The 20,488-nt window shown below is 35.2% G+C and overlaps 1 protein-coding gene and 1 pseudogene across 12 annotated transcripts in view; one reads left to right on the top strand and one right to left on the bottom strand.

Moving 5' to 3' along the window:
- The window catches only part of RTTN (rotatin), a 163,723-nt gene that overhangs the window by 69,928 nt on the left and 73,307 nt on the right, over positions 1–20,488 (bottom strand). For 11 of the 12 annotated variants that reach the window (XM_089895303.1, XM_089895309.1, XM_030762001.2 and 8 more), the window contains 5 exons: positions 19,663–19,821; positions 18,370–18,441; positions 7,738–7,927; positions 6,169–6,260; positions 64–157 (listed from right to left, as the gene is read on the bottom strand). In XM_089895303.1, the coding sequence (XP_089751429.1) occupies positions 64–157; positions 6,169–6,260; positions 7,738–7,927; positions 18,370–18,441; positions 19,663–19,821 (607 nt within the window). The remainder of the gene's footprint in view (positions 1–63; positions 158–6,168; positions 6,261–7,737; positions 7,928–18,369; positions 18,442–19,662; positions 19,822–20,488) is intronic. The other variant, XM_089895304.1, reaches the window with a different exon arrangement.
- On the top strand, positions 9,940–10,763 carry LOC149747659 (small ribosomal subunit protein uS14 pseudogene; annotated as a pseudogene).

Below are 20,488 nucleotides of genomic sequence, written 5' to 3' on the forward strand. Positions count from 1 at the left end.
TATCTGCCTGGACCAACTTATCATTTTTATTTTTGAAAGTAGAATGTCTTCCTAAAAGGATACCTTGAGCCACAAGCTGGTCATGTGAGGCTTCAGGGAGAGGTGCCGTGCAGGGCACTAGCGGCTGAAATTCAGCACTTGCCGACGAAGCTGCCACCTGGGGATCAGTAAAGAAAATCATTCTATACTCGGAACAGTCACTCGTTAACATTACTAATTGGAAAATGAAACACGAGCACATATATACAAGATATCCTTGAACAAAAAGGTATATTACAAAAGTACACTAGTTCGCATAACTGGAAAATACTCCATATCTCAAGAGTTAAAACAGTGTTTTGAATGGCATTTTCTACTTCTTCTTATAGGACCTGTTACAGTTTATACAAATCAGTAACTCAAAGGAGCACAGTTTTGATCTGAAGCCCATCTAGAGTTTAAGGTCCTGATAAAGCCTCTTCCCACTTACGCTCAAATGTTGAAAGGCTAAAAAAAAAAACTACTTTATAATTTGTTGTGTCCTTCGAGATATTTTGCACTTCTTAATTCATAATAAAAGGGTTTTTTAAAGTTTCAAATGGCACACACAAATTGTAATAGTGCCTCTAAAAGAATCAGCAGAAGTATTAAAAGATTGTTCTCTACCTCTCCCCATGTCACAAATGAACTGTTTTTAAAAATTAGGCAATATCTGACATTGTTCTTCAGAATACATTTTTTGGAGACATTAAACATAACAGAAATTCTGTAGAAAACAAACACAATTTCACACACAGGTTTACCAATGAGCAGGCTGTAAAAGCCTTAAAACTGAAAAAGCCCAAACTGATGTCAAGTAACTCATATGTGGAAAATACTGTATCTTCCCATCAATTTTCTTTTCTCTGAGACAGCATGAACTTTCCATACTTGGATAAGCTCCAGGCCCGTGCATGTACACAGGTAAGCTGTCAACAGAACTTATGAATCAACCCTACCACAAACCCAGATACTGTACAGCTCACGATATTTGCGTATTGATTACATATCTATTCTAACGCTTAAAGTAGGTACCTTAGACTTGATATAACAGGATGAAAACAAAACCCAAGGTTATTTTCATTTGCAGTTTCTGACAGTAAAGAGAATATAAATTTGAAGAAAATGGCACACGAAATTAATACATAGTTTTAAAAAATCCCTCTTTCAACTTAGGACCTCAATCACCTCTCACCACTTCAAGTATGACATTACAGTAATAAGAAATAAGTGACAGAAGCTGTAGCCAAAAAAGTAAGCTAAGCACGTGAAGTCATCTAAAAATGAAGGCTGGATAAATCTCAGTCTAAAGAAATCACTCATAAATAAGCATGTATAAAATGCCTTATTTGATATAACATTAGATCTACATAACAGGGAAAAAAAACCTAAAGACATTTTAAAAATTATATTTACCTACAATTGGTTATAAGAGATGTGTTTAAAAAAAAAAAACAGTTCCTGTCAATAGACATCCAGATAACTTTTAGCGTGTGAAGCAACAAGCACACACGGAGACTGACATCACAACCGTGCAGGAGCTGATGAACGAGCCTGGCTCCTGCCACAAGCTCCCTCGGTTACACAAGAAAATTTAAGAGGACAAGGATGCCGGAATCCTTTATCTTTTCACTGAACACCCTTTCAGTTGGCAAACACTCAAGCAGTCCCCACTACTGATGAAAACAGAGATAGCATTCACTGCAGGAAAAGAGCTTCTGAGGGCCGCTAAATACCTGGCTCATGAGAACGCTAAGCTGCCATTCGTGACCAAGGTCAGGCATTAAACACCATGATCGTCCTCTGTATAGTCCAAGGAAGGGACACACAAAGTTTGAAAATATGGTTTTAGAAAGCATCTAATGGCTGCATTATAACTTACCCCATATGGCTGAGAAAACACAAGAACTTCTTTCTATAGCAATATACTGTGTTTTAAAAATTGATTAGGGGTGATTTATATTTCCACTAGCCTATCTATATTTTTTTAATTTGCTATATTAACATATTACTATTTTAATAAATAAAGGTAAAAAAGTATTAAGCTGACTTGCTCTACTACTATGCTCAAATCCTGCTTGCTTGAAAATAATCTTCAATGGACACTCATTTGATTATATTTAATAATACACATCAATACATAAATGTATTGTCATCCTGTTCTATAAAATAACTTTTAACTACCATCAAATAAATGTAATTCATCTTTCTCTAATGTCCTTTGTAATGCTTCATGACATTTTACTTTGCTGAAATGTCTTTATATCTTTACAGCTGTTATCTCTTATCTCTTCAAATCCAAAACCGGACTTGGCTCTCCTGGCTAACCCCACCTGGTTACATCAGGAATCAAACTTCAGCCTTCTTCCCACCCTCAAAACAACCCCATCTTGCATCTTCTGAATATCTAAGGCATTCAGTACCACACAGCTTGGCGTTCAGCTATTTCCTAATTATGCTTTATGTTCTCAAGTAGCCTTTCAAACCTCAGAAGTGGGTACTGAATTCTAAGACATATTTGAGTATCTTTTTAGTTCCTTGCAAATGTGTACATAATACAAAAAAGGGATTGACCCTTTAAAGCCCATTTCAATTGCCACTTCTTATACAAAATCACTGCCTATTCCTTCTAATCTAAGCTCACTGCACCCTGACTGTAACATCTATTTCGGGACTGATCACATCTTGCTCTGTAGCGAAGGAGCAAAACATCATGGCCAACGACCTGGGCTCTAGAGCCAAACACAATTCTGGATTCAAATAACGCTCCACCAGTTAGCAGCGCTGGAACCTTACACAAGACACTTATTCATTCCATGCCTTAATCTCTTCTTCTGTAAAACAGTAAAATGATTATCAATTTTTTAAAGACTAAGAGGACCCATGAGGAAAATTTCTCTATAAATGTTTAAATAAACTTAAAGTAAAATCAGTTTTCCTTAAATTAGTGCTCAAGGAAGTTTGAAAGAATCACATATTTCACAAAGAAAAGCTCAAAAGCAAATGACCCACATTTCCTCTTTTTTGATAACTGATAAAACAGATTTTAAAAAATACAGACATAATTCTGCTCAAGAGCAGCAGAAAAGATCAAATTTTGTTTTTAAAGCTGTTGCTACAAACTGGTTTGTCCTAGGCATAAACACCTATCTAGTTTGGGTATTTCTGACAAGTAGAAATGTGATCTCAGGAGGAAAAACAACTGATACCTGACCCCTCCCCTGGGGAAGGAGACACTGAGTTGAGGGAAGCCATCTCTGAAAAGGCATTTATTTACCAGGGCAACACCCCCAAGGTAACAATGACACTCCTTACTCTACCTATAATTTACAAAACATACAAGTCATAATCAACTAAACTAATATTCATTAGATAACACCATTAAAGTCCCTAATGTGGCATTAACAACACAGAAAAGATAATGATCCAGCAACAGCACACTGGATGATACGACCCATATCAAAAGACAGTGCTTTCCTCAGAAAGACAAAGTGGAAAGACAAACCAATCAACAAATTGTATCTTTTCTCAATTCTGGGAGACATACAAAATAATGATATTAATAACAAGATAAACTCATTAGCAAGATTTACATCCACTCAACTGATACCTCAATTTGTAACTTCAACATTTTCTTATACCTGAGAAAGTATTAGTTGGTCTGGGTACTGACAGTTTAGGTTTAAAGTAATACTGGTATAAGGGCTTCCCTGGTGGTGCAGTGGTTAAGAATCCACCTGCCAATGCAGGGGACACAGGTTTGATCCCTGGTCCGGGAAGATTCCACATGCTGCGGAGCAACTATGCCCATGTACCACAACTACTGAGCCTGCACTCTAGAGCCCGTGAGCCACAACTACTGGGCCCACAAGCCACAACTACTGAGCCCGAGCACCACAACTATTGAAGCCCGTGAGCCTAGAGCCCATGCTCCGCAACAAGAAAAGCCGCTGCAATGAGAAGCCTGCACACCATGACAAAGAGTAGCCCCCGCTGGCCGCAACTAGGGAAAGCCCGCACACAGCAACAAAGACCCAATGCAGCCAAAAATAAAGAAAGAAAAAAAGAAATTTAAAGTAATGGTATAAGGAATAAACTCTCCATATTTGTCTCCTGCTGGAAAAAAGATACATAGTATATCTCATATGGTAAAGAAAACATGACAATTCGTAGAACTGGGGTAATTAGATTAATTTTTGTGAATAAAAGTCACCAATTCAGTGAGTAATTCACCAATACCAAAACTCTTCTGTTTGGAAACCAAAAAAGAAAGAAAAAAGTTGACTGTAAAAATTCTAACAGGTAATACTAATCTTTTGAGGAACTACAAGAAGGTAAATCTTACATAAGACTATATATATGAATTCTTAAAAAAAAAACAGATTTCACTGGTATGTATTTCTAAAAGTCTATGTGATATCCTAACATAAACAAGTTAAAGACTTTTGCATTAATAGATGTGCTTCTATTTTAATAATGATTATAATAAGTGACATATTTACAAAGTGTTTCTTGGAAAATCTAGTAGCTTAATCTGTAAGATTTATATATTATTATAAAATAGAGAAATGCAAAAGTTTGATTTGCTTTTGTTTTTTGTATGTAAGTTTCCTTGTATAGAATAAATATAACTTGGGGACTTCCCTGGTGGTGCAGTGGTTAAGGATCCGCCTGCCAATGCAGGGGACATGGGTTTGAGCCCTGGTCCAGGAAGATCCCACATGCCGCGGAGCAACTAAGCCCGTGTGCCACAACTACCGAGCCTGCACTCTAGAGCCCGTAAGCCACAACTACTGAGCCCGCGTACCACAACTACTGAAGCCCGCGCTCCGTAACAAGAGAAGCCACCGCAATGAGAAGCCCACACACTGCAACGAAGGGTAGCTCCCACTCGCCGCAACTAGAGAAAGCCCGCGCGCAGCAACAAAGACCCAACACAGCCAAAAGTTAATTAAAAAATAAATGTAACTTGATATCTACAAAATAGCTAACTCAAAAGTTATTTACAGCAATTACTATTTACTGCATACCTACTATAAGCAAAGAACTGAAGAATGTACAAAGATTTCAAAGTTAGTCTACAACCCTTTAAACAAACAGGGTAACCTAAGAAGAATTATTTTTAAGCACATATTAACGCTGTACTTCTGTGAACTAAATAACCAATTAATACAATCCCCTTTAGCATTGAATCATATAATTATTTCTCTTATTGAGACAAAGATACACACTATTTCTAGCTTGCAAAAGAAAGCATGACATCTAGTGGAACTGGAGTAATTATTCTGTTTTTCTCAATAAAGGTTCAATTTAGCACTAAACATAAACTCTTCTGAGTCTAGAGGGAAAAAAAAAAAAAAGTCTCTTAAAACTTAGCAAAAAGTACCAGTCTCTTGAGAAACTGTAGGAGGTGAATCTTATTAATGCCTGTTTAATTATTTAATTCTCATATTATTTTTGCTCCTGGAAGCAGTGGTGTCGAGGCTCTGCCTTCCTAATAGGTTCTACAACACAGTATATTGTTCCAAAAATACATTGCAATGCTTTCCAGTTGAGAATGATTTTGTATGCTTATAAAACAAATGAAACCTAGCATGTCATTATTTAGAAATAATTAGTGTCTCAAACTTTTTAGAACAAAGCACCTTATAAATAAAAAAAAAAAGGAAGAAAGGCAGGCAGGTGTACATAAATTTCAGGTATTTCATATAATCAAGACAAGCTTCTATTTGATGCAAGCATTTAGAAATGTGTTTAAAATCATTAGTACCACACTGGAATCATCTGAATGGATCAACAACATTCTTCAAACTGCCTTGTCCTTAAGCAAAATTTCAGGGTAATCAAGCATTACTAATCACATGGGATTTGTTCTCTTTTTCTACTACTACTGATAAACATTTTAAAACTTTTGAACTTCCGGTTCTATCAAAAAAGGTAGGAAAGAGGTTGAAAATTCATCTAAAAGGATATTCAGTGCACTTATTTGAGCAAAACAGACACTAGTTCTGCTATAGACGGCACTTCAAATAAATCACAGTTGTTGTGGTCATAACCTTGTATTTCACATCCATTCTTATCCCTCCACTATGTAAATTCAAATTTTTTCAGAAATTCAAAATGCAGCACTTATGTGTTCTTTGGAAGTACCATTGTTTCCAAAGTGGAGAGAGAACTTGGATCTCGATCTTGACTGGACATCCGAGATGGAGCCCTCCAAAACTTGAATGAGTCATCTAAACCTGTGACAACAAGAAAACTGTCAACGTGAATAGCCTTCTGGGCACTGTAACGATTAACAGAAAGAATACTCCTTACATGAAACCAATCCAGAACTAAAGAAGTGTGAAGGAAGTGTGCCTAATTTTTATTATTCTTAATTAATTTATATATACAGCATGTTTCACAAAAAAATTTAAAACAATTAGTTGACTGCGCTTTAGTTTAATCTAACACAATTTAGCAAGAGCACCAGCTCCCAAACTTCAAAGTGCAGAAGAATCATAAAGGGCTTGTTAAAGTAGTTTCCTGAATCCTATTCCCAGAGATTCCATTCCCCAAGTCAAGGTCGGGGGTGGCGTAAATCTGCATTTCTAACAAGCTGGAAGCAGATGTCAGTGCTGCTGGTTCAAGGGCCATGCTTCCAGTAACACAGATACAGAGAAATCCAAACAATTAAAGTGGTCACTTTCCTCACAGGGACATTTGTTTAGAATGTTCAAAAACTTCATTAAATGTCATTCTCCTCTTAATGCCTCCAAGAAGTGAGCAGAAAAGTGAACTAGAAATTTACATTTAAGTATTTCAGGGTAAGGGAACTTCATGTTTGCAGTTTACTCTTAAATGGCTCAGAAAAAAAAAATATATATGTATATATGCATATAAATAAATATATTTCACTTATACGCACATACATACACATGGTACAGGAGGGCAAATATAGTAAAATGTTAACATTTGGGAATTCTTTGTCCTATTCTTGTACCTTTTCTGTGGGAAATTATGTCAAGGTTTTTTAACATTACTTTAAAATTTTAAAAATTTTTATTATTTTATATTTATTTTTATCTTAAAATCATTTTTATTCTTACTATTAAATTATCATTTATTATTATGAGACATAATTATCATTTATATGCGCTAAGATCTTATACTTAGGAAATCCAAGAGAATCTACAAACAAGTAGAAATGAAAAGATTTCAGCATATATTTTGATAAATGAGTAACATTCCAAAAAACAAATAGCTTTTCAATATATTAGCAAAACAAATTAGAAAATTTAGTAGGAAAGGTCTCATTCTTGTTTGCCTGGGAAGAACCTTCCAAAAATTTAAGACATTAATAGAGGAAAAAACTGTAAAACTTTACTAAAGGGCATGAAATAACTTATGAAACATTAGTAAGATGTCAAAAACGGTTTCCATGAAGAATTTATAAAATAGAAAAATGTTTAGGCAATGTTTAGTGAAAGGAGGAAATACAAAAATGTACATAAGATATGAACACAATTATGTAAAACAAACAAGAGCTATACAGAGAAAGAAGACTGGAAGAAAATACACTGTAAGGTAACAAAGGCAACCTCTGGGTAATGGGATTAGAGAATGTTTTCCTGTGTACTTTTCATTATTTTTCAAATATTTTGTAACAAACACAAAGGTTTTTAACAGTTTAAGAAATGTTACATTTTATTAAAAATATAAATATAATATTCTTACCATTTAAGTCATTGCCTTCAGAAGTTCCATTAAGAGCAGAACAATTCAAATCAAACGTATACCGTCCCAGGTAACAATGTTTTACCATCTGATTCAAATGTTCATAAAAATGGCAGTGGTACAAAAGAGCCTGAAGGGCAGGTTTTCCTATGAGCGACAGGCCAGAGTCCTCATCATGGACACAGGGGCCCTGTAGGAAAAGAGGGGGAGACAGTGATTTATCACTTAATTTCTTCAAAAAGACCCACGTCTCCCCACATTCCCCTCAACGAAACAAATGGGTCCCAGATGTGACCATTCTCCTTTCACCTGCCCGTCTTTCCCCACATACACCAGCCTGACCCAGGCAGAGGACTTCACAGGACTCCAGGTCTCTGCTGCCTAAAAATCCACTGAAGGCAGAAGGCTGATCTAGTCGCTCTCTTGAGGGGCTAGAATGAAAAGCCTGATATCCACAGTAAAATCTGTTTGCCACTTTACTTCCCACTGAATTAACCCTTCTTCCAAGGGAATTCCTTGCATACATGCATGCATGCGTGCAAACACACACACACACACACACACACACACACACACACACACACCTTCCAGCAGGAGGCTGAGAAGGATCTGCCATTGCAAAATTTTAATCTCTTTGCACTTTTTTTCAAATAATTTTTTGCACTGTCACTACTTTTCCTGGAATATCCAAATGGCAAAAATCAAGCAAGCCATTAAAAGTATGCAAAGGATCGGTTTAAAGTATGCAAATAATCACATCATTAGTTTATAAATATTTCTCTTTTTTGGAAAATGATAATCAATATAGTTAAGACTTTTCAAACAGACCATAATAGAGAGAAAAATAAAAGACAGAAAATCGAAATCTAAGTGCCAACAGGAAAGGTCTGGTCAAAGCCTATTCAAAGTTTACCATTAACTGAAATTTGCATACGTGCCCCTTCTCTCATGCCTCCTGGTCACCAAGGAAAGATGGATATTAAAACTTACTATCCAGGAAGATAAAGTAATAGTTAAACGTATAATTACAGTTAAAGATATAATTACATTAAGAAGATTATTTCCATTAACCCTTCTCTTTAAGAATATTATTAAAATTAAATGTCTTACTTCAATATTAAATACTTTTTATTTTTATGAATTTGTTATTGTTGTGTTCTAATAAACCTACCCAACACTGTGAGCTTTACTCTTTACAAATAGAGCAATTTACTTGTCCAAGAAGGAATAAGACTCTTTAATGAGCAGTCACAGACGCTGGTCACCGTGTTAACTTTAAATCCGGAGCTTGAGAAGTGGCAGGCGAAACAGAGAGGAGTACATGAACAGGGTCACGTGGCTCCCGTTTGTGAACCAGGTGCACATTTCAGGCAATGTGGCCCTTTCGTGCATTACTTTATTTAAATATCTAGGACAAAGTAATTCATCCAAAGCCACAGAGCCAATCCTAACATTCAAAATGTTCTATCTTTTAAGCAACTTATAGCATTCATAAATGTAAAAAGCACACATGAGATCTGCAATAGTTGCTTAACATCACAAATTAAAGCCCCCATTATATTGATTCCAGGAAGGACCAACAACCAAGAGGAGAATTAAAAATAATTCAGCAAAGGTTACTAGCTTAATTGCAGCTGTGTAACATACCCCAATAAATCAATAAAATAAAATTATTAAACAAAGTACCACAAACACTATTTTTTAATTTATTTCATAATAATACTAAGAATAATTTTCAAATATTTTATTATACATATTATATAAAATTATTCAAAATTTTTTCTTGTGCAAAATTGTGTCTATATAATTGTTTCCTGGATGAGTTAACAGCCACAGTCCAAATTAACAAAGGTTTAGCCACAAATACATGAAGGAATGTAAACTGTATAAATGCTGAAAACAAGTTCCTCAAGAGTTCTTAAATCTGCTGATTCTTTATTCGGTAAAGGCCCACTGAGGCTGATGGTTTCACCACGTGCTAGAAGGAGAAGTGTTACAAACCCACTGTCTTCTAAAATCCATCTTTTCTTTAGTTACAAATATTTTCAAAGTGAGAAATTACACACGTAAATATGATGCAGAACTATAGTAGTTATTCTATAAATATGTATAATTATCATGGTATATAATTGACATAATATTCACCCTTTAATTAATATATTTTAAAAATTCATTTTTTTCTCTAGTTCTTACTAATATAAAAAGAAAAAAGATTTAGAAAATAAAGATAACGAAAGAAGTCATAAAAGACATAAATTTAAATCAACCTAGTAAAGTTTAGAACCTGACTTTTTTTCTTCGCCTATAAGTCACAGTGAAAATTATTTGGCCTACCAAGATTGAAAAAGTTAAACTAATTCTGATATGAACAAAAAAATTAATATCCCAGAATTTAAAGACCAGGAGATAGAAAAGATAAGGAGCAGAATATTAATTCAAGAGGCCTAATATAAGACTCATATAATTTCTAGAAAAATAAAGAAAACGTCATTTTTAAAATAAATAAATATGAAAAAAAATTGTCAGAGCCAAAAGAAATAGAACATCTATGTCTCCAAATTAAGGAGCTTAATAAATATCAAGCAAGAGAAATGAAAAAAAGACATAGAATCATAAAACTCTAGAACATTAAAGACAAAGTGAAGATAGTAAAAGAAAAAGTCATCCATAAAGAGGTAAAAAGAATCAGATGGAAAAATTCTGAAGAGTGCCGGCATGCGCTCCCTCTTTCGTTTTGCCTCGTTGCAGCCGAGAAAGCAACATGGGTCACCAGCAGCTCTACAGGAGCCATCCGAGAAAATTCGGCCAGGGTTCTCACTCTTGCTGCGTTTGCTTAAACCAGCACAGTCTGATCCAGAAACATGGCCTCAATAAGTGCCGCCAGTGTTTCCCAGTATGCGAAGGACATCGGCTTCATTAAGTTGGACTAAGTGTGAACTTCTTGAATGGGTCATCAAGCATATCTACTTTCCTCAGAAACAATACTAACTCTCTGTATATAAATAAAAATGTTAAAACTTAAAAAAAAAAAAAAGATGGGTATCCAACTTCTCATCCGTAGCACGAGATGTTAGAAGACAGTGGAGCAAAATTCTTATGAGGAATGATTTCAGCCTAATACCTAGTAGCCCAAACTATCAATCCAGTGCAATTTAAATACATTTTCAAACAAACAAGAACTCAGAAGTTTGTCACTCATGCATTTGTTTTTAGGTAGGAATACAATTATTTTGAGGATGCTTACTAGGAAAGGGGATTCTAACTGAAGAGAAAGGATGATTAAGAGCTTAGAAAAACTTGAGCTATGATATGGACTCACAATGCAAGAAAAAAAATTAACAGAAACTCCAAGGGCAAAAAAATCACCCAACGCCCAAATCAAGTTTTTAAATCACACACACACACACACACACACAAATACCAGGAAAGTTTTCCTCTGAGTGCCAGAGGGGTCATAGCCCTGGAAGCATAGATAAGGAAGTGTAACAACAGCCCAACAAATAATGGCTCTGTAGCAAATTACTAGTTTTCACTTTTTAGAATCAACTTATAGATATAAGGAGGCTGTAGAAGAGAATCTAACCATAATCAGCCTTCACAAAGTAAAAGTAGAGATGAAACTGGCAAAGATTGGCAGTAGAAGTGGGGGACGAGATACCAGTAAAAGGAACAACTTAGCCACATCTTACCTTCTAAATGGGGGCGGGCAAGAGATATGACCCATAGGTAAGAAGACCAGAAACAGCAGGGGTGACCAGGGGAGAAACTAAGACCACTAACAGAACTATATTGGCAGGACATTGTTTAAGTGAGCTAAATCCTATGTATTGACACAGTAAAGGAACAAACATACTGTATTACTGCAAACACACTATTTAGAGACAGGAAGGTAACTACCTGAAGAATTAAAATCAGTAGGAGGTAAAGCTGTCTCTGTGAATGAAGAAGGTAAAGAATTTCAGTATAAGCTGTATTAGCTTTTTTAACCATATATATTCATTACTTGAAAAAAATAATTTATTCTAAAAATTCAAACATTTCACTCAAAATATTTTTAAATTTCTCAAACAAAACCAGATGGTCTGGAATATGTACATATTACATAACCATTATTTATTTTTTATTTGATTTATTTTAGCTAAGCATTTAGCCTGAATCCCCAATCTCCACGTGCCAGAGCTTCCTAGTAGCAATGGCACATTATCAACAGAGCTTTAATCACAGCAGTGAAGCCAAGTCCAGCATAAGCGCAAAAGATGGTGTGGCTCAGGCTTTCCACACATGACTAATGTACAAGGGCCAGAACAATGAAGCCTTTCACGCATGTACTAGGCTTCGCTCCATAGATTCATCAGTAATTGATGGGGCTGTCTTCTGGTAAAGTGGGGAAATCAGCACAGTCTAATTGCTCTGTCTCAGGACGTCTATATCCTTACCAGCCTTGCCCTCAGGTGAGCGCTCGGGCTGCCAGATCATCTGCAAAAATTGCCAGGGAGAGCTGAGAAGGGCAGTATGCAAAGAAAGAAAACTCTTCAAATCACCAAGAGCCATAACAAATAAGTTTGCAAAGAAAACAGCAATTATGTCATAGAATACTCCGATTAATTTGAAAATATTGATCTCAAGGATGCAATAAGCTACAATATTACATTTAAGACATTTTACTCCTAGTGTCACAGTACTAACATACCCATTAGCTATGATTCAAAAGCAAACAAAATTGCATGTAAGAAGAATGGAGAATATTTTCAAGAAGAAAAAGGAATTATTTTGATACATAACAAATTTTTAAAATGCTATAATGTAATGCAGAGATTGAAAAAAATGACCCTAGTTACATAAGAAATCCCTAACTGCATATAAATTATGAATATAGTTAAAATGGTATTGTTTCTCTGACACCAAGTACTTAGCATTTTGTGAAATCAATACTCATAATGATCCATGATGAACACATTAGAAGATGAAAAATATGCATTGATAATTATAACATCAAATATGAAAACGATACATACTACAACTATAAATGAGTCGGCCATCTCTCTACAACACATATAAACACATATGCAGACAGTCTAGCTATGTCCACTGAGAGTGTATAGAAGCAAAGACCCCTCCCTCGGAGCAACGAGCATATCTAGAACTCATTTCTATATACATTCTCCATTGAAAGAAATCAGGGCTCTTTGAGCAAATATCTGATTCCAGGGTGGCGCTGGGAAAGTCAAGAACATCTTGCTATGCCAGGAAGTAAACAAGTACTCAAAGGTTGATAAAGACATGCTAAAAGGATATAGGAGTCTTTGTGAAGGAAGTCCTCCTAGCCAAATCTGAAACAATTTGAACATCTAAATAAATAATGATAGAAAGAGATCATAATCCATGAAACATACTAAGAATCCTTGAGTCCATACTGGTGTAAATAAATAAGTGAATAAATAAATAAGAAAGGAAGGCTCTTCCTTACAGTAAAATGTAATTAATGTGGAAGAAATAATGGAATTAGAAAATCATCATTTGGCAACCATTCTGTAATAACTGCTTCAGACAAGAAGCACAACTGGAAGTTAAAACTAATAAAAGTTGATGAGAAATAGATATTTTACAGTCTCAAAGCACCTCCTGGCAAAAGGAAAAATTTTAAGTCCACAACGGAGAAAACAGACCAACTCTACCTTAACCAAGTAAGCAAGGTTAATATCACCAGCAATGGACAAAGAGATAGCCTATCTGCTGATATAATACAATAAGAAGCACAGAGCACTTCTGTGGCTTTTCTGCCAAAAATGCATAACCTGAATCAAATTCTGAGGAAACAGACAAACCTAACTAAAGAATATTACAAAAACTAAATAGGCTATGCTCTTCAAAAATGCCAAGGTCATAAATGTTAAAGATTTAGGAACTATTTTAGATGAAAGAAACTAAATAGACATGACAGCTATATACAACATGTATTCCTAAATTGGATCCTAGATCCTGACTGTCTTCTTTTTGTTTGTTTTCTATGAAGGACAGTAGTGGGACAATTGGAAAAATTTGAATACTTTCCACATTTTGATAATTATTATAGTGATTCTGTAAGAGAATGTCCTTGTTTTTAGGAAACTCACAATTAACTATTTAGGGAAAATAGAAGTATATGTCTGCAACTCTCAAATAGTTCAGAAAAAAGACACTAGGTAGAGCTAAAGCAAATATGGTAAAATTATAACATTTGGGGAATCTGGGTGAAGGGGATATAAAAACTGCTATACTGTTTCTGCAACTTGCATTTAAGTCGAATTTTTTTTTAAAATAAAATTTAAAAAATAAAATAAAATATATGTGCCAACTCCTCTCACAAACATGGAAAGGAATGAAAGCATTAACAAGTGTATTTACACCACAAACTGACATCTCATTATATTACTTAAGTGCATGAAATTACCTTTACATTTAAATCTGTGACACCATTTTCAAGGGAAAGAACAACTTTAATATTGTAAAAAGTACACATAAGCTACCATGAGCATATATAAAACACTGTAGTAATGTTCTCTTGGTAGAACACTGTCTTCCCCCCACAGGCCATAAGCCCCAGAGCACTAAGTCAGATCATCTGTGAATCCCCAACATTTAAATACTCAACAAACATTTAGAGAAATGAACTGAAACAAACTACACAGATAATCCCTATCTAACAGATTTCTTGTTATAATCAACTCTAAGATTCCATTCTGGTTGTTAAAGTTGCTGGGATATGGATTTGTGACATTAGTTCTCAAACTAAACCCAGAAACAGAATCTTCCACATCCAGGAATACTAAATCCAAGTCAGACTCTAGGAAACCAGTTTACAAGACGCTGCACAGCTGGGAACACAACATAGTTGAGGGTCCCTTGGACACTAATTCTGTTTTCCCTCCCTAAGAGAGGAATGTAGCCTTGAACAAAGAAAGGCCATTATTATAAACGCTGCTGTTAAAAAACAGAATAGAAAAGGTCTGTGATGCCCCGAGGACCCACGCACCAGGAACGGGGCCCTATGAGGGCTGCTGGGCGCCTGGGGAAGCTGCGCTGAGAGGCTCTTTACCTGTTCCTACTCCTCGTGACCGCCCACTCCCAGTGCGCTTCTGTATCCATGGAAATCCAAATGGGAATTTCACTACAAAAAGTAAGACCTGATTTTCAACTTTATTTACTTAGCAACATCAAGAAGACTAACGGGATAAATGGAATGATTTCCACATCTCTACGCATTAGCAAAGACGGATAGAGGACCACTCTCTGTGGATGGGGCTGGGAGAAACATTTTTTTTTAATATTAAAAACATGGTCCTGAAATACACATTCCACCTAGGAAGATTAAGTTAAATAGTAAGAAATATGCAAGGCAGTAAAGGTAATATATGAGAAGAACCTAATTTAATGGTATAGACATTAAATGCTAGTATCGTTCAGAGAAGAGGAAGATTAAGATGGATTGTAGCAGTTGGTGAAAGTATTTTTTTTAAAATACTTTCTTTAAATTAAAAAACGTTTTATTGTACAACACACGGAATATAGCCAATATTTTATAATAACTATAAATATAATTTAAGCTCTAAAAACTGTGGATTACTATGTTGTACACCTGAAACTTATATTGTATATCAACTATACCTCAATTTAAAAAAAGAAAAAATAGTTTGCAAATGAAGTAAACGTTATCCAAAAGCCCCTTGAAAACACTGCTAAATTTTGGTAGCCTTATAAATAGACTAAGAAAAAGAAAAATTATAAGCTAAATCTTAAAACTTAAGGAAGAACTAAATTTTTATAAAATTTATAACTTTAATAAATTAAATATTCCTTTCAAACCCCCCCAAAATGTTTTAAGTGACTTATGCCTTACCTTGTTCCAGAAAAGATTTAAGCCCTATTACAAGGAAAGGTAAATTATAACATGAAAAGTACACCAGAAATGAAAGAAAAACAAAAGGTATGTAAACAGTGGAACCAGCTAAAAAGTATCTACCACATTTGATAAGAGAGCACTAAACTTAACAACAAAAGGAAACCCGGCCAGTTATATAACTCATAATTTATTTATGCAAATGATTCCCACTCAGAAGTACAATTTCAATACTAACATGAAATAGAAATCTAGACCTGCTGTGTGGGGAAAGAACTGGGACAGAGGTAATAATCTTAAAGCAAACACTGCAGAACGCCCAGTGGAACAAGAGTGTTAAGGGCATCAACTCAGACTTCAGGCACCAAGACAAAGTGCAAAGCAGTAAAAGCAGTTCTCTTTGTAAAATATTATTAATCAAATATCTACCTCAACCAAAATAAAATATTTACAAAGCTTCTATATACTAGTGCTACTTCCTGCTCTATCCTCCCAAACACTGCAAAACGTACACCAAGGCAAGTAAATGAAATATCTTATTGAATAAGATTATTACTCATCGTTCTACCAAAGACAGTTTTAATTTTAAATTACTGAAAAAGTAGCACCTTCTTTCTGGCTGTAGTAAACTAGCAAAGGTCACAACTTCTTGGAGATCATAAAATTCCATTATCTAGGCCTCCCTGGTGGCGCAGTGGTTGAGAGTCCGCCTGCCGATGCAGGGGACACGGGTTCGTGCCCCAGTCCGGGAAGATCCCACATGCCGCGGAGCGGCTGGGCCCGTGAGCCATGGCCGCTGAGCCTGCACGTCCGGAGCCTGTGCTCCGCAACGGAAGAGGCCACAACAGTGAGAGGCCCGCGTACCGCAAAAAAAAAAAAAAAAAAAATTCCATTATCTATATTTGAAGAATATCTTCCTCCCTTACTAGAGCAGCTGTTTCCACTTTGGGATTTAAAGTACCACTAAACTTTCTAAAAATTGGGGGACATATACTAGATTACCAACTATTTTATACTACCAAGTGAGGACACTTAAAAAATAATAAGCAAAAGCAAATTTAAAAAAGAGAGGAAGAAAATGTGAGTTTATTAAAAATACACAAAAAAATAGACTGATTTTCCTAATTTTGCTTAAGACTAGTAGAAGTTTCATCATCAAGTACTATTTTGGATTAGAGCGGCTCTCAAATATTTTTGATTATGGCCAACATAGGTGAAGCAAAAGACTCTAAAAGCATACTTAAACCACTGTTTTCAACTTTTTTAGTAGAAAATTAATTCTGTGATGAAGAACTGGAAAATAACAAAATCAAAAAGCTGCACTAAGCATGTCACCAGTAGCAAAAAGGAGCTGTATACTATTTAACTTACTAGAAAAAAATGTGAACTTCTACACATGGTTTTATATTATAATGTCCCAAGAGCTTTAATAGAACCCAGAAAACTTATCACTCTTGCCTTTATATTTATTTCAATAATTTAAAAAAAACTCACTGGCAGTACATCACAAAGGTTATAGTATACAAATGTCACTACTTCAACAATGGGAGTAGAGATCATTTGCATTTGAGCCAAAAATAACATTTTTAAATGTAGTTATTGGATAACAGGCATCAAAACCACTACACTGTTAATATAAATATTAATCCTGTGTAGACTTTTCTAATTTGTCTCCTATGGTTTTATTACAACACAGACTGTGAATAACAACCAGCATCAGAAGGCACGTTAAACAAATTAAAGGAGCCAGTGGACAAGCAGCCTGGGATTTTCAATAATTGGCAGCATTAAACTGGGTTTGCAAAGTTTGGAAAAGTGAAGCTTCCAAGAGTTAAATGAGATGCAGGCCTTAACGACCACCAGGATTCAGGCTCTAGGTGACTGCCCCAAAAGCTGCCCTCACTACAGCTCAACTAGATTCAGTAACTCCTCCAAATATATTCTAACGAAAACTTAAAAAGAAACCTTAGATCTTATCTAAGATCCTGGGGGGTGAGATGCAACAGTGTGATAAATATGCACGTATAGGATGAGGACATATGGATAAAGACATGGGTAGAAAAAAAGCATGTCTCATTTGCCCCAGGTGAGCACTTTTCTATCCTCCAAATCACCTAAAAAGCAGTAGGCTATAAAAAAAAGGTTAGGTAAAACTATCTACTGACTTGTCGTTCAGAACATGATACAAAAAATTAATCTAACAGAAAGCAAAGAAAGATAAATTATGACTCAGTGTACTTACCCAGAAAAGAAAAAAAGAAGTTAACATCAATGCATATTTAACTACAAACAAATTTGTTTATTATTATTAAATTAGAGAGACAGTAAGGTGAGTGCGAAAGAGAAACTGCCTGGACTGAAAGCAGAAGGGTGTGATTTAGGGCCAACTACTTAAACCTGCTGTGCTAAATTTTCTTAATCTAAAAAATGAGGATAATAATGGTTCATAACTCAAACCATTACACAAGCTGATATTTGTTATGTTTCTAGACGAGTGCCTAGTACATAGTAAACATGTCAGTGATTATTATTTCTGTTTAAAATTATTTTTAACACCACAGAGAAGAATTTGTAAATCTGATCAAGCATAAAAAAAAGTCTACATTCTCTTTCAAGAGGTCCTGTTGGCTTGTATAAAGTTTCATCAGTAAGGAAATATATACATATATAAAAAATATATATATATATATGCTGAAACTTTATCATCACTTAATCTCAAATATCTACTAGGTTGATAATTGTTTAAAGTCACCTACCTGCCAAGTATAACCCTTTATGATTTCTGAAGGCATTGGAATTACAAGGAGATTTTGAAAAATAAATGCAGCCTGAAATTAAAGGAAAAAAATGTCAATACTGCCATCTTGTTGTCATGTCTGAAATAACCAATATAGTGTTATTCAATAACAAAAAAGCATATCCCTGGTCAGCTGCACATGCTGAGAGGTCATCATGAGAACTCCCCACTGCCCTTCCTGTTAGGTGATGACATAGTAGTGGGGGAAACTACTTCACCAGGAAAGATATTTTTTCCTATTTCAGAATTTTGCCTTTCCAAAAATGATCTGTAAACCATAAACTGTTCTGGTAGTATTTAAGAAATCTACTTCATGTTTCTATTATCCTCCTACAGATCATATACACACACCTTTCTCCCCATCTCTTTCTTCCTCTCTCATACAAGCTCCTCCCAATAAAAAACTGCTAACTAGAAATACAAACCACAAATGTCCAACTTAACCTCCTAGGTCCTGAAGATGGTCAAATTAAAAAATCATACTAATTATGAACACTGATTATCTATTTAGTGAAAGATTATAACGGGAGAATAACCAGAGTAACAGAGGGGATCCAAAGGGAGTAAAATTTTCAACCACCTTAACTGGAAGCCAGTAGACAGTCTTTAAAGTTGTTAAATCAAGAGGAAGCTACAAGTTTAAGCATTATTATTAAAAACAAACAAACAAATAATAAGAAAACTACAGCCTTTGGATTTTGAAACTGGAAACTGGCTAATGGTGGGCCCAGGAGCTGCTGTTTTCTTTACAAGCCTCTAAGCATTATTTGATTACTGTTCTTAAAATGGTCTGCATCAATCATCACTTTGATAAAAGCAGCAGTAAAGAAAATAACAAACTATTTAGAAAGAATTAAAATAGCATTTAGTTTTCCTCTTACATGTTATATAATAAATACTACAGAGTATTTTGACAGCCCCTTATCTTAAGTAAAGCTTTATAAACTTAAACACTGAGATCATATAAAAGTAATTTCTTTTCCTGTGAACTACTTTTCAATGTGTAATAAAATAGAAGAGTCCATTTAAAATGCACTGAATTCTGCTTTGATCTTTCAGAGTAAAGGACTCCTGTTCTGACTGTGAATCAATACCATTTTGTTCTCTATAACCATTTCATTTCAGTTGTTCGCAGGTCAAAGAGACAACAGTCAGTGGTGAGCCCACGGTGTTGAACAGGGAGTATGGTTCCTAAGAACTACCACAACAGGTCTCTGAGGGAAAACGGGTGGGGCTAAACAGACAGGCCTACCTCCCGGCGTACCATGCTACACTCCGACTGGTCCAGAAGAATGTTCACCACGGTTCCCCAGAGCCCACCAGAAATGTTTTGACAACTGTTTGCTAAGGCCACACAGCCAGTTTCAAGGGTAGTCAGTGCCGATCCTAATCCCAGTGAAGTGAACCTCACCTGTTCAAATTAGAGAAAACGTTGTGAAACCAAAGAACCCGATTTCACAACATGAATTCTCAATTTTTCTGGTACATAAAACATCACATTTTTATGACACTGTCTTGACGATCCTAAATTATAAGATACTTAAAGAATACTGTCCTATAAGTTTATGAGCGAATAAAACTCCTATTCCATGATTTAAGAAAAGTAATAATATAGGTTATAAAAGCTAAATAAAAGCAAATGTCACAAAAAGTCAAAACCAGCTATAAGACTAAAAATTATAGTTCAAAAGTCTTTTTCTAGGGAAAGCATAGGGTGCTTACGTATCTTTCATGAACATGATTCTTGTTTATTTCTCATTTTTGAGAGGATACTATTATTTTGTTCCACGTTCCTTAATTTTTCAGTGTTTCTTTCAAACAAATGGTTTTAAATTCTTTGAAACTTCTTTTCCAACAGAAGTAATTGAATTATCTTTTTATAAGGTACTTAGTATTTTCCCCAAAATTCTTTTAAAAGAAAAATGTTTCAAAAGAGATTGACATGGTGTAATGTTTGCCATAGTACCCCCACTGCTCAAGCTACTTATCGGGTGAACTTGTGAATTTTGATTTGAGAACAGAGTTTCACCCTGTTACCACAGGGTAACAAACGGCAATGCAGTCATAAGGCAGTCAAG

The sequence above is a fragment of the Delphinapterus leucas genome, chromosome 14, assembly GCF_059928025.1.
Source record: "Delphinapterus leucas isolate spDelLeu-1000000601 "Yukka" chromosome 14, BTC_Dleu_Yukka2, whole genome shotgun sequence".
Taxonomy (NCBI): domain Eukaryota; kingdom Metazoa; phylum Chordata; class Mammalia; order Artiodactyla; family Monodontidae; genus Delphinapterus; species Delphinapterus leucas.